The sequence below is a fragment of the Hyperolius riggenbachi genome, chromosome 11, assembly GCF_040937935.1.
Source record: "Hyperolius riggenbachi isolate aHypRig1 chromosome 11, aHypRig1.pri, whole genome shotgun sequence".
Classification (NCBI taxonomy): domain Eukaryota; kingdom Metazoa; phylum Chordata; class Amphibia; order Anura; family Hyperoliidae; genus Hyperolius; species Hyperolius riggenbachi.
In genome coordinates, this window is record NC_090656.1 from 219,484,882 (window position 1) to 219,499,974 (window position 15,093).

At 50.4% G+C, this 15,093-nt stretch overlaps 1 protein-coding gene across 1 annotated transcript in view; it reads right to left on the reverse strand.

The window, feature by feature from the left end:
• Positions 1-14,843, reverse strand: part of CTR9 (CTR9 homolog, Paf1/RNA polymerase II complex component) — a 55,379-nt gene extending 40,536 nt beyond the window's left edge. Inside the window, exons 1-7 of the mRNA XM_068261561.1 lie at positions 14,726-14,843; positions 9,601-9,699; positions 6,005-6,244; positions 3,679-3,796; positions 3,507-3,596; positions 1,977-2,125; positions 373-480 (exon numbers count right to left, since the gene is read on the reverse strand). Coding sequence (XP_068117662.1) covers positions 373-480; positions 1,977-2,125; positions 3,507-3,596; positions 3,679-3,796; positions 6,005-6,244; positions 9,601-9,699; positions 14,726-14,770 — 849 coding nt within the window. The 5' untranslated portion in view covers positions 14,771-14,843. The remainder of the gene's footprint in view (positions 1-372; positions 481-1,976; positions 2,126-3,506; positions 3,597-3,678; positions 3,797-6,004; positions 6,245-9,600; positions 9,700-14,725) is intronic.
• Between the last annotated feature and the right edge of the window lie 250 nt (positions 14,844-15,093).

Below are 15,093 nucleotides of genomic sequence, written 5' to 3' on the forward strand. Positions count from 1 at the left end.
TTCTTGTAAAAGAGATAAACAGTCCCCACCACAAGGGAGGAGTGTGTGCTTGTTGCCTATGATTTGATTTGCAAATCCCCACTGTAAAAAAATGACAATCGGAAGCAGTGAAAACATTTCTGGGGAACCATTCTATCTCTTCTCATGTACACCGAGGAAGACACTTCCTGTGCTCATGCCTGCCCCCTCCCCAAGCTGCCCCCTTTAGCCTACTGTCACCCTCTGCAATACAGGCGACTGGATAAGTGGACCAGAATTCAGACAAGCTTGTTCTATGTCAGTCACTCAGGCAGGGAAGCTTTGGAGAGAGGTCTGTCAGTATGATAAGGTCTCTGTTGATTTGGCAGTCATGCCAAGAGCTGATGAACTCACCTTTTTGAAGAAGAAGTGGTTGGCCAGGTGGTTGAGTACCATGGGGTTGCTGGGGTCGATGGTATAAGCTTTAGACAGCAGCTGGACACCATTTTTAATAGCATCAGCCTGCAGGAAAGAAAGAATATATGCAGGTTACTATGAACATCTCTAATAATCATAGCACGGAAATTACAATTTAACTGCCCCCCCCCCCAAAAAAAAAACAACAACAAAAAAAACTCCTTCATTTTTACACTGAGAGCAGAAGCGTTAGAACTTTTTCCATCTAGTCACATATTTGCCTCCTCATTAAAGAGCAACTGACCTGAGAGGGATAAGGAGGCTGCCATATGTGTTTTCTTTTAAATGCATATTGCCTGGCTGCCCTGCTAATCCTGTCTCCTGAGTACGCAGACAAATCCCAGAAGCTGTGCCATGCACGGCTATGGGACTCGCTGCCACATGTGCGGAAACTTGCTACAATGTCGGCTCAATCGCTATGGCAAGCGATTCGGCCGGCGGCAGCATCATCCCCTACGGCAGAGTTTCCCTGCGTGATTTGCATGTGGGAAAACGCTTCAGATTTGGCCCGATTTCCGCAATAGTGTAAACGGGCCCTAACAGTAGTCCTGAGCAACAAGCTCATGGAAAAGCAACCTTAGATGTGTGATGTGTGTCTGGTGTGTGATTCAGAGACTGATGCATGAAAGATCAGCAGCACTGCCAGGCAACTGGTATTGTTTAATATAACATAAATATGGCAGCCTCCATATACCTCTCGCTTCAGGTGTCCTTCAAAGAGAAACTGGCTTTTTATCGTATCTCTCTCCGACACCAAAGGCTTAAATCTGAGCTCTTGACACCAGAAGTAACCAAAAGCAGTAAAAAACAATGCACATTATACCAGAAAAGCTTTTTGACAGATATCTCCAAAAAGTTTTACCCGGGTCCTGTTTGAACAGGAAGTAAAGACTATAATCCCCAATAACAATAATGATACTTCCATAGTTACTAAAATACTAAAATGTATGCAAAAGTGACAACAGCACAACATACATACATACACACACACGAGTATAAGTCTAGAAATTTAGTTCTGATTCACTTCATAAAAGTCTAGGAGTCGACTTATACACGAGTCACTGGGTAAAACCGAGGGGGGGGGGGGGGGGGGGTGTGTGTGTGTGTGTGTACCTTAGGGACTCCTTTTTAATTATGTATAGCATATTCATTTCATGAGGGTATATTTCTGTTATTTTTGCAAATAAGGCATTGCAATTAGTGATATAGTAGAAACAACCACAAAACTGAAAACTAAACAACTTCATTTCTAAATAAAATGTGTGGTTTTATCTACAGTTAATACTGTAGCTGGAAACTGAGAAATAATGCATATTTTTCTTATTATTCCCGTTAAAATGCATATAAAATAATTCTTAACAAAAAGTATCACCAATAGAAAGCCCATTTTGGGGCAAAAAAACAATGTCTACATCATTTAGGTGTGATAAGCAGTTATAAAGTTATTGAGGAATGAATGGGAGAAACGCTGAAATGTGATATTGCTCTGGTCCATAAGGGAAACAACCTGTAGTGGTCAAGAGGTTAATGCATCTGCTTACCTCTTTGTTGTTCAACTCGAGGACTGCCAGTCCCACAAGAGCTCCGACGCATTTTGGGTTAAGTTCCAGGGCTCTGCTGAAGGCCAGACGAGCCTTATCGAGCTTGTTCAGTTTGACAAAGCAGTGTCCCATACCCAGGCGGACTCCAGCTGCAGGACAGAAGAAACACGCCATGAACATCTCACACAGCAGAGATAAAACTTTATCCAATCCCAAAAACTGCACATGAACAAAACTTAACTTTCTCAAGTGGGAGTCGCTATGGCCTGTCCCCTCCCAATAGAAGGTACTGAAACTAGACCAAGCCTAATAAAAACAAGAGCCATGTAGACCCACGTTTCTATGAAGGCCATAACCGCCTGTACTTCAAAGACTACACCTGTGAGTGCTTTTGCGAATAAGTAATATTGCCTGTTTACAAATTACAGTTTATCTGCTTTAAAAAAGCTGCCGTTGCATTTTATCGCATAGCTGCTATATTTATATATTGCAAAGTACCTAGTGATCATCTCTCGCCTTTCACTTCCTTCTGCTAAGCCTGCAGCTGAGTTTCAGCAGTGCTACGAATGTTTACCAATTGATGCTGATAAGGTAATGTAAAGAATAGACAATGTAATCACCTCATTGGGATTAGCACGAAGCTTCCCACTAAGGAAAAAGTGCTGTGTTTAACTGTTTGAATGCTGTTCTGCTACCATTTTTTTTTCATAGTAGGTTTTATGGTGTTAAAGAGTAACTGTCAGGCTGCAAAAGCTAATTTAAACCTCTATTCTCCTGTGTTAAACAGTTTAGAAGGAAGCCAAAAAGGCAATACTGAAGTTAAAAATCTCTCTTACTATAATGTGTGCTGAACAGCAAGGCCCTTTATTCCCAAGCTCCTAAGGAGGACGCAGGCCGAATAACAGATACTGCAAAGCATTCTGGGGCTGCCTCTTCTCCCCACTGCACTACCTTGGGTCATCCCCCTTCATTTCCCTATCACGCCTAGGCTGCTTTCTCAGTGAGACGTTACAGGCTCATGTTACAGCAGCTTGTAACAGCAGCCAGCACTGAAAAATCACAGGGCATATGTTCTGTTAGAGTATACTGCATAAGTCCGCTATTGTTCCTAGCCACATGGCTAATTAATATTCACTTCACAGTAGTGTTGTCCATTACGATCTTTTTTGTGAGTGGAATCATCAGGAAGCAGGGAGGATATGACATCACAATTAGCTTCATAGGAGACAGACAAACATGGAACCTGCCATGAGCTGTCAGGAGCATCATTCTCTGCAAATACTATATAAAAATTCTGTGAAATCCAAACGTGGACAGAAAAAAGGCATATGTAATGTAAGTAGAGCCAATATTTAGCTACTGATATATGTGTTTTTTTTTCTCTGAGACCCTATACCTAACAGCTCCTCTTTAATAGCCTTTTAGAGCAAAGAAGAAATGCTGAGTTTCATACCACACAAGCTTCCATATAGAAATGCCAGGATGGTATTACTAGGCAATGATGCTTGTCAAGTAGAACACTTCACTCACCTGGGCAGCCGGGGTTGGTGCGGAGGGCTTTCTTATAGTAGGCAAGAGAACCTCTGTAGTCCTTTTTGTTAAAGGAGATACAGGCTTTTCCTGAAAGAAATGAGATATATGAAGAACAGAACTGCAGAAGAAAGCACCAAAGTATGCCAAACTGGCCGCCGCTATAACTTACCGAGCAGGGCCGGGATGTTGTTTGGCGACTGGTTTAGCACGAAATGAAACTGAGCATCAGCCTGGTCCATCTTGTCCCCTTCCAGGAGACAGAAGCACGCTCGTCCCAGCAAGTGGTTCTGGGGAGAGAGAATATGGATTTACAAATGAGACTGGTGACAGGACACTTCTCCAAGCAGAACTATAAATTCCTTCCGCTCCATACTGCATTCAGGACTTCTCATGAGCTTCTCCTCTGAAACTCCATTCCACAACCCATCTGGCACTCACACAGTGCCGAAACCACCATAGCAGTAATGATATACTGCGCAGGGCACGTAAGGGTAATTTGGGGTTCAGTCGATCGCCGCACCCAGAATTACATCTCCCTCCAAGTTGCTACAACTCAGAGTGAATAGTATTTTAAGCCGCTGGGGATTTGAGCGGCAGCAGGGTGAGACGTCAATTGGCTCACCCTGCGCCCAGCTCTCCGGCGGCATACATATACAGTACGTACGCCAAAAACTACCCCAAAATACACCTCTGCAGACAGACGTGGTGTGAAGGGCTATCCAGCTACTGGCCCAGATTAGTCTAATTTTCTTCTACTCTGGATGGCACATCCACTAACTGGCCACTTATACATAGTTTAGCAACTCCCATTACATTACCTTATGTTTAAAGGGCAGCTGAAGTGAGAAGGATATGGAGGTTGCCATATTTATTTCTGGCTAATCCAGACGCCATGCATATGAAGAAGCTAGCACATCCAAGAATTATCTTTATTGTTTTCTTGCAAATAAGCCAATGTTTCAAAGCCACGCAGGGCCCCTTTACCAAGGCAAACGCTGCTCTAGGCAACAATCTGTCTGCCTCTTCAGGGTAAACGTAAAAGGTGAGGTGGGGAGTCTCTGCTCCTCTTCGCACTCACAGATATGATGTGCATCCAGCAGGCAGCTATAGCTGTAGCCTCCCTAGTGTTTCCAGCTTGATTATGCAATCTCACTGCCATACACCCCTCTTGTAGACTAGACGAGACTTTTTTGACAGTCAATGTACTGTTATCAGAGACATTTGCAGGATCTTGTTTTGTTGAGAGCTCCTTGTATGTTAACCCATTTATCTACTGTGCAGCGCTGCGTAATATGTTGGCAATACATAATAATCCCTCCATGAATAAACAAATGTCACATCATCCTTTGTGTGGCAAACCATTCCATCTCTACACTGTTAAAGAGACACTGAAGCGAAAAAAAATTATGATGTTATGATTTGTATGTGTAGCACAGCTAAGAAATAAAACATTAAGATCAGATACATCAATGTAACTGTTTCCAGTACAGGAAGAGTTAAGAAACTCCAGTTGTTATCTCTATGCAAAAAAGGCATTAATTTCTACTGGAGAGGGCTGTTATCTGACTTTTATTATCTCAACTGTAAGTAAAGTTTTCTTTTCCTCTGGCAGAGGAGAGGTCATTAGTTCACAGACTGCTCTGAAAGAATAATTTTGAATGCAGAGTGTTGTGTAATCTGCACATATTATAGAATGATGCAATGTTAGAAAACACACTATATACCTGAAAATAAAAATATGAAAATATTTTCTTTGCTGCTAATCTTCTAGTAATTATTCATAGTACACAACCAATTCATTATATCATATTTTTTTTTCGCTTCAGCGTCTCTTTAACCACTTGCCGACCGCACGCTTATACCGTGTGTCGGCAAAGTGGCAGCTGCAGGACCAGCGACGCAGTACTGCGTCGCCAGCTGCAGGCTGATTTATTAGGAAGCAGCCGCTCGCGCGAGCGGCTGCTTCCTGTCAAATCACGGCGGGGGGCTCTGTGAATAGCCTGCGGGCCGCCGATGGCGGCTCGCAGGCTAAATGTAAACACAAGCGGAAATAATCCGTTTTGTTTACATTGTACGGCGCTGCTGCGCAGCAGCGCCGTAAGGCAGATCGGCGATCCCCGGCCAATCAGCGGCCGGGGATCGCCGCCATGTGACAGAGGACGTCCTGTCACTGGCTGCACAGGACGGATAGCGTCCTGTGCAGCCCGGATCACTGGGGGGACAGGTAGGAGAGGGAGGGAATGTCGCCGCGGAGGGGGGCTTTGAGGTGCCCCCCCCGCAACATGCCACCAGCAGGAGCGATCAGACCCCCCCTGCACATCATCCCCATAGGGGGGAAAAAGGGGGGGGGGCAATCTGATCACTCTGCGTGCCCTCTGATCTGTGCTGGGGGCTGCAGAGCCCACCCAGCACAGATCCCATCAAACAGCGCTGGTCCTTAAGGGGGGGTAAAGGGTGGGTCCTCAAGTGGTTAAGCAAGGATGCAGGCTGCTTACCTGGTCGTACATGATGATCTTGTCGGCCATGGTATATAGCAAGGTGGCCTGTGTGATCAGCTCCTTCTTGCCGTCCTTGTTCTTCTCCTTCCTGGCCTGCTGGACATAGTAGGCCGCCAGGGTGTCCAGACAGGTCATCTGGTCTTTCTCGTGGTCTCGGTAGTCGAGGTTTCCATCTATGCGAGCCGCTTCCAGCAGCTTCACAAAATCCTCTGTCTTCCCCTGCTTGAAATACTCCAGCTGGTGGGGAAAGAATTACCAGTAAATAATACATTGTGAACATTTAAGGTAGTCATACATGAGGCGACTTGGAGGTCAAACGACCATCTGATTTGATAATCATTATCGGATGAAAAACGGTGCCGCCAAGAGCATGCCCGATCAACGATGAGACCAATTCCGGGCCGAAATTGGTTCCATGTATTGATCAGACAGGCTGCAAGATGTCGGACCGACTTGCCCGATCGGTTGCACGGTGGTAATGTGTGATATCAGGAAGAGAGACGATGCAGCATACTTTACCTGTGCGTGTCTGCCACTGGCTCCATCTTCATATATGCGCCCCATGTGGTTGCCAGTGTATACATGGGCGCGTGTGTGACATGTCGCACATCCAAGTATATGCCGGCAACCATGTGAGCCGCGTGTATGAAGAGGGAGCCAGCGGCGGACTCGGACAGGTAAAGTACAGTGTTCTCCCCAGGATCAAACAGGTGGGCGCGCCGCCCGGGTCAAATCCATTCCCGCCCGGCTGGTTCCCAGCTGTCATCCTGTGCCCGGATGTCAGGACGCGCCGGGCTCTCTGACAAAAATAATCCAGCAGCGCTGTCCTGAATGTACGCTGCACTATGCACGAGCTCTCGCGCTTCCCGGGGAGCTCGTGCAACGATTGGCTGAGCGGCAGTAAGAGGCTGTCCTGAAGCTGCTCCTCTATGCACGAGATCTCGCGCTTCCCGGCGAGCTCGTGCGCTGACTGGTGCGGCGGCAGTAAGAGGCGGGGAGACAGTGGCTAAGCCGATATCCCACAGCGCGCATTACAGACTGTCTAGCTGCTCTAGCATACTGATCTGTAAGTAAGCGCTGGGGCGGCTGTCTGCACGTGGTTGCGGCTGACTGTAGAAGCTTAATGTTATTTAATATGCTGCACAATATTACCGGTGGGGGCGAGGGGTGTCAGTCGGTGGTATTGAAGACAGTGTGCAGGTGCTATATATGATCAATATATATATATATATGGCCCCTGCACACTATCTGCAATACCCACTGACCCCCCAGCCCTCACAGGAAATATCAGGCATATTAAATAACATTAAGGCAATGGAAGTAGGGAGGGAAACAATGACTTAAAAAAAAATACTGGAAATAAATATAATTACATGAAAAAGTACAATGCATGAAATAAAGGACAAGGGGTTGATTCATCAAAGGATATAGCACGAGCAACCTCCTTGCCTAATAAATCAACGCAACCTTTTTTGTTTCCCCGCACACTTGTGTAGTGTAGTGTAGCGTGCGTAGCTAAGCAACGGCCGCAGCTCATGAAAGCCATGTGGTAGTGACTTTTTGCTACCGCGATGCTGCATTGATCAGGCACTACTATTAACTATCACTACTGTGTAGGTTTTGTAAGCACCGGGCGTTTAGTTATGCACGTTACGCTAAGGCCCCTTTTACACGTAATCAGTTGCTGTGCGTTAGTACGCATTTTTTCCATAGCAGTGCATTGTGACAAACATTTCAGTTAAAACGCGTTAAGTGTGAAAGGTGCCATAGGAAAACATGGGCAATACATTGAAAATCAGTTTTCTTTAAGTTTTAACAGAGCAACTGATTAAGTGTAAAAAGGGCCCTAACACTAGAGTGCGTAGCAAGCAGAGAAATAAATTAAGTTGCGCTGATTTATTAGCGAGACCAACTAACTAGCGAGACCAAAGTTGCTTGCGCTCTTTCCTTTGATGAAATTCTCCAGAGGTAACCTTTAGGCCCTGTTCACACAGGGATTTCGTCAACGTGTGCAGGAGGCAGACACGCACGACATCAGACATCAGTCTGATGTTTACACACACTACAGTGTTCTCCCCAGGCTCTTTTCGGCCTCTTGCACACTGCAAGCAAATCAGATTCAGATTTTTAATCTGTTTTTACATCCGATTCCGATTCAGATTTTTAATCTTAACTGCATGCTGCGTTTTTTGATCCGTTTTTCTGTTGAATGTATTCCAGGAAAATCGGAAACGGAATCGGAAACGGAATCGGAAAACGGATTTGCAGTGTGCAGGGAGCCTTAGGCGGGTGCTCCACCCGGTTATTTTTGGTGACCACCCGGCTGTTATCTGCTCACCACCTTCCTCAAAAGCACCAGCCCTGCATTATATCATCTCACTCCACCCGGCTATTTTTTCATGCCACCCGGCTACTTTTTCATACCACCCGGCTGGAAAAAAATTCTGGGGAGAACACTGAAGTATGCTGCACTGACGGCAGGGCTGTGGAGTTGGAGTCAAGGAGTCGGGACAATTTAGGGCACCCGGAGTTGGAGTCGTGGTTTCAGAAACTGAGGAGTCTGAGTCGCATGATTTTTGTACAAAATCCACTGCCCTGTTAAGTATTAGACTAAGGAGTTGGAGTCTGAGCAATTTTGGGTACCCAGAGTCGGAGTTTCAGAAACTGAGGAGTCGGAGTCGGAAGATTTTTGTACCGACTCCACAGGCCTGACTGACGGGAACAATTTACCTTAGGGGGGACATCGGCAAGGCGGAGGATGTGGCGTCACAATGCCAATTCCCAAGAGATTTCATGCTGAATTGGCCTGAAGTGTATAGGCAGTCCACAGATCTCTCTCAGATCAGATTCCATCAGCCTCTTGGTCAATCTGCCCATACAGCTTCTCAATGCATGGGCACCTTAACCACTTAACGACCACCTAACGCCGATAGGCTGCGGCTGGTCTTAAGTGGGTTTCTATGGGTTCGAGTGGCCTTTTCCTGTCAGTTCACGGAGGGTGTCTCCGTGAACAGTCTGTGAGCCTCCAATCGCGACTCGCAGGCTAAATGCAGACACCCGGGGACATAATCCCCGGTGTTTACATTGTACGGCGCTGCTGACGCAGCAGCACCGTAAAGGAGATCAGTGATCCCCGGCCTCGGATCACCAGCATCTGATAGGCTGAAGCCTATCAGAGGCGGTACAGGACGGATCGCTGTCCTGTACCGCCTATGCTGAGGAGGAGAGGGAGGGGGGGAATAGCGCTGCAGAGGGGGGCTTTGAGGCTCGGCAGTAGGCAGCGGTGGCGATCATACCCCCCCAGCAGGACATCCCCCTAGCACACACTTGCTCGTTCCCAACCACTGTCTGAAGTATATGCACACAGGTAGCTGCTTGCTTGGCAGTTGGAAAAAGCTGTTATTTCCTACAATGCAATGAGAATCTCTATGAACCACACACAGCAAACTTCCAGATCCGGCACAGTGTCCTGACTGCCCTGGCTGTGCACATGCTCAGTACAAAAAAGCCAGGGACACACAACCATTCAGTTGATGACGCAGGGACACTTGCATTTTATTGTAGAGGATAGTAGAACAATGCAAAATTCTCACCGCCAGGGCAATCCATATGTGCAGCTGAGTATGCTCCTGTTTCAAGATGCTGATAACTTCATCTCCTTCTGGAAGCTGATCAAAATCAAGCTCGATGACCTGAAGAAAGACAGATAAACAGAGGTAAATGCGGATTTGTGTTAATGCTACTCCTTGCGAGGATACAGAGCAGCCTGCATTTATGAAGAGAACCTATCTGTATGAATACAGAATAGGGCACAGTGAGGCATCAGGAATATGAAGGTCAAAGATCAGGCTGCAGTGGGTTTATAAGGAATACAGCCTCAGAGATTGCAGAAGTGGGGCATTGGGGATGCAGGATCAGACAGCAGTGTGGCATTGGGGACTTGAATGGGTAATAAGGGATCCAGGGTCAGTGATCAGGCAGCAGTGGGGGATAGAAGGGATCAGTGATCAGGCAGCAGTGGGGGATAGAAGGGATCAGTGATCAGGCAGCACTGGGGGATAGAAGGGATCAGTGATCAGGCAGCACTGGGGGATAGAAGGGATCAGTGATCAGGCAGCACTGGGGGATAGAAGGGATCAGTGATCAGGCAGCACTGGGGGATAGAAGGGATCAGTGATCAGGCAGCAGTGGGGGATAGAAGGGATCAGTGATCAGGCAGCACTGGGGGATAGAAGGGATCAGTGATCAGGCAGCACTGGGGGATAGAAGGGATCAGTGATCAGGCAGCAGTGGGGGATAGAAGGGATCAGTGATCAGGCAGCAGTGGGGGATAGAAGGGATCAGTGATCAGGCAGCAGTGGGGGATAGAAGGGATCAGTGATCAGGCAGCAGTGGGGGATAGAAGGGATCAGTGATCAGGCAGCACTGGGGGATAGAAGGGATCAGTGATCAGGCAGCACTGGGGGATAGAAGGGATCAGTGATCAGGCAGCACTGGGGGATAGAAGGGATCAGTGATCAGGCAGCACTGGGGGATAGAAGGGATCAGTGATCAGGCAGCACTGGGGGATAGAAGGGATCAGTGATCAGGCAGCACTGGGGGATAGAAGGGATCAGTGATCAGGCAGCACTGGGGGATAGAAGGGATCAGTGATCAGGCAGCACTGGGGGATAGAAGGGATCAGTGATCAGGCAGCACTGGGGGATAGAAGGGATCAGTGATCAGGCAGCACTGGGGGATAGAAGGGATCAGTGATCAGGCAGCACTGGGGGATAGAAGGGATCAGTGATCAGGCAGCACTGGGGGATAGAAGGGATCAGTGATCAGGCAGCACTGGGGGATAGAAGGGATCAGTGATCAGGCAGCACTGGGGGATAGAAGGGATCAGTGATCAGGCAGCACTGGGGGATAGAAGGGATCAGTGATCAGGCAGCAGTGGGGGGTAGAAGGGATCAGTGATCAGGCAGCAGTGGGGGGTAGAAGGGATCAGTGATCAGGCAGCAGTGGGGGGTAGAAGGGATCAGTGATCAGGCAGCAGTGGGGGGTAGAAGGGATCAGTGATCAGGCAGCAGTGGGGGGTAGAAGGGATCAGTGATCAGGCAGCAGTGGGGGGTAGAAGGGATCAGTGATCAGGCAGCAGTGGGGGGTAGAAGGGATCAGTGATCAGGCAGCAGTGGGGGGTAGAAGGGATCAGTGATCAGGCAGCAGTGGGGGGTAGAAGGGATCAGTGATCAGGCAGCAGTGGGGGGTAGAAGGGATCAGTGATCAGGCAGCAGTGGGGGGTAGAAGGGATCAGTGATCAGGCAGCAGTGGGGGGTAGAAGGGATCAGTGATCAGGCAGCAGTGGGGGGGGGGGGGGTAGAAGGGATCAGTGATCAGGCAGCAGTGGGGGGGGGGGGGTGTAGAAGGGATCAGTGATCAGGCAGCAGTGGGGGGGGGGGTAGAAGGGATCAGTGATCAGGCAGAAGTGGGGGGGGGGAAGAAGGGATCAGTGATCAGGCAGCAGTGGGGGGGTAGAAGGGATCAATGATCAGGCAGCAGTGGGGGGTAGAAGGGATCAGTGATCAGGCAGCAGTGGGGGGGTAGAAGGGATCAGTGATCAGGCAGCAGTGGGGGGGTAGAAGGGATCAGTGATCAGGCAGCAGTGGGGGGGGGGGTAGAAGGGATCAGTGATCAGGCAGCAGTGGGGGGTAGAAGGGATCAGTGATCAGGCAGCAGTGGGGGGGGGGGGGGGTAGAAGGGATCAGTGATCAGGCACCAGTGGGGGGTAGAAGGGATCAGTGATCAGGCAGCAGTGGGGGGGGGGGGGGGTAGAAGGGATCAGTGATCAGGCAGCAGTGGGGGGGGGGGGTAGAAGGGATCAGTGATCATGCAGCAGTGGAAGGGGGGGGGGGGGGTGGAGGGGATCAGTGATCAGTGATCATGCAGCAGTGGAAGGGGGGGGGGGGTGGAGGGGATCAGTGATCAGGCAGCAGTGGGGGGGGGGGGATCAGTGATCAGGCTGCAGTGGGGGGGTAGAGGGGATCAGTGATCAGGCAGCAGTGTGGGGGGGTAGAAGAAATCAGTGATCAGGCAGCAGTGGGGGGTAGAAGGGATCAGTGATCAGGCAGCAGTGGGGGGGGGGGGGGTAGAAGGGATCAGTGATCAGGCAGCAGTGGGGTAGGAGGGATCCAGGGTCAGTGATCATGCAGCAGTGGGGTAGAAGGGAACCAGGGTCAGTGATCAGGCAGCAGTGGGGTAGAAAGGATCCAGGGTCAGTGATCAGGCAGCAGTGGGTAGAGGGGATCCAGGGTCAGTGATCAGGCAGCAGTGGGAAGAGGGGATCCAGGGTCAGTGATCAGGCAGCAGTGGGATGGAAGGGATCCAGGGTCAGTGATAAGGCAGCAGTGGGGTAGGAGGGATCCAGGGTCAGTGATCATGCAGCAGTGGGGTAGAAGGGAACCAGGGTCAGTGATCAGGCAGCAGTGGGGTAGGAGGGATCCAGGGTCCGTGATCAGGCAGCAGTGGGGTAGAAGGGATCCAGGGTCAGTGATCAGGCAGCAGTGGGGGGTAGAAGAGATCGGTGATCAGGCAGCAGTGGGGGGGTAGAAGGGATCAGTGATCAGGCAGCAGTGGGGGGGGGGGGGGGTAGAAGGGATCAGTGATCAGGCAGCAGTGGGGTAGGAGGGATCCAGGGTCAGTGATCATGCAGCAGTGGGGTAGAAGAGAACCAGGGTCAGTGATCAGGCAGCAGTGGGGTAGAAGGGATCCAGGGTCAGTGATCAGGCAGCAGTGGGTAGAGGGGATCCAGGGTCAGTGATCAGGCAGCAGTGGGTAGAGGGGATCCAGGGTCAGTGATCAGGCAGCAGTGGGGTGGAAGGGATCCAAGGTCAGTGATAAGGCAGCAGTGGGGTAGGAGGGATCCAGGGTCAGTGATCAGGCAGCAGTGGGGTAGGAGGGATCCAGGGTCAGTGATCAGGAAGTAGTGGGTAGAGGGGATCCAGGGTCAGTGATCAGGCAGCAGTGGGTAGAGGGGATCCAGGATCAGTGATCAGGCAGCAGTGGGGTGGAAGGGATCCAGGGTCAGTGATAAGGCAGCAGTGGGGTAGAAGGGATCCAGGGTCAGTGATAAGGCAGCAGTGGGGTAGAAGGGATCCAGGGTCAGTGATCAGGCAGTAGTGGGTAGAGGGGATCCAGGGTCAGTGATCAGGCAGCAGTGGGTAGAGGGGATCCAGGATCAGTGATCAGGCAGCAGTGGGTAGAGGGGATCCAGGATCAGTGATCAGGCAGCAGTGGGGTAGAAGGGATGCAGGGTCAGTGATCAGGCAGCAGTGGGGTAGAGGGGATCCAGGGTCAGTGATCAGGCAGCAGTGGGGTAGAAGGGATCCAGGGTCAGTGATCAGGCAGCAGTGGGGTGGAAGGGATACAGGGTCAGTGATCAGGCAGCAGTGGGGTAGGGGGAATCCAGGGTCAGTGATCAGGCAGCAGTGGGTAGGGGGGATCCAGGGTCAGTAATCAGGCAGCAGTGATCAGGCAGCAGTGGGGTAGAAGGGATCCAGGGTCAGTGATCAGGCAGCAGTGGGGTAGAAGGGATCCAGGGTCAGTGATCAGGCAGTAGTGGGTAGAGGGGATCCAGGGTCAGTGATCAGGCAGCAGTGGGTAGAGCGGATCCAGGGTCAGTGATCAGGCAGCAGTGGGTAGAAGGGATCCAGGGTCAGTGATCAGGCAGTAGTGTGTAGAGGGGATCCAGGGTCAGTGATCAGGCAGCAGTGGGTAGAGGGGATCCAGGGTCAGTAATCAGGCAGCAGTGGGTAGAGGGGATCCAGGGTCAGTAATCAGGCAGCAGTGGGTAGAGGGGATCCAGGGTCAGTAATCAGGCAGCAGTGGGTAGAGGGGATCCAGGGTCAGTAATCAGGCAGCAGTGGGTAGAGGGGATCCAGGGTCAGTAATCAGGCAGCAGTGGGTAGAGGGGATCCAGGGTCAGTAATCAGGCAGCAGTGGGTAGAGGGGATCCAGGGTCAGTGATCAGGCAGCAGTGGGTAGAGGGGCAGCAGTGGGTAGAGGGGATCCAGGGTCAGTGGTCAGGCAGTAGTGGGTTGGAATTGGAAGGGATCCAGGGTCAGTAATCAGGCAGCAGTGGGGTAGAAGGGATCCAGGGTCAGTGATCAGGCAGCAGTGGGTAGAGGGGATCCAGGGTCAGTGATCAGGCAGCAGTGGGTAGAGGGGATCCAGGGTCAGTGGTCAGGCAGTAGTGGGTTGGAATTGGAAGGGATCCAGGGTCAGTAATCAGGCAGCAGTGGGGTAGAAGGGATCCAGGGTCAGTGATCAGGCAGCAGTGGGTAGAGGGGATCCAGGGTCAGTGATCAGGCAGCAGTGGGTAGAGGGGATCCAGGGTCAGTGGTCAGGCAGTAGTGGGTTGGAATTGGAAGGGATCCAGGGTCAGTAATCAGGCAGCAGTGGGGTAGAAGGGATCCAGGGTCAGTGATCAGGCAGCAGTGGGTAGAGGGGATCCAGGGTCAGTGATCAGGCAGCAGTGGGTAGAGGGGATCCAGGGTCAGTGGTCAGGCAGTAGTGGGTTGGAAGGGATCAGTGATCAGGCAGTATATATGTATTGGGTGTACTGGGTCAGGAGTGGATGGGGGGGGGGGAGGTCAGGCGGTGCTGGGGAGGGGGTCCCAGAGGATCCGGGGTCAGGCGGGGGTGGTATATGGGGGGAGGGTCAGGGCTCCCCAGGCTCACCTCATCCGTGTCCCGCAGGGGGATCTCTATAGAGCCGCGCGACATCTCGCCGTCTCCCTCCGCACCGAGCAGCCCAGGACACGGAACTCAACTCGCCACACACCGGAAGCCGAGGAGCGGATGTGACGTCGCGAAGTTCTACGTCAGGCACAGAGCGACGTCTGAGGTCACAATCGAAACTGCGTATGACGTAGCGCCGCCGTGGTGATTAGGTGACTAAATTGGAAGGAGCAATGGAAGCCTTTGCTGGCATCTGTGCTCTTCTATTACTGTATTCTATTATTATTATTACTACTACTTGGTGGTACTATTGTTGATAATTCATAAAATAATACATAATATTATTATTAGTGCTGCTACTGCATTAT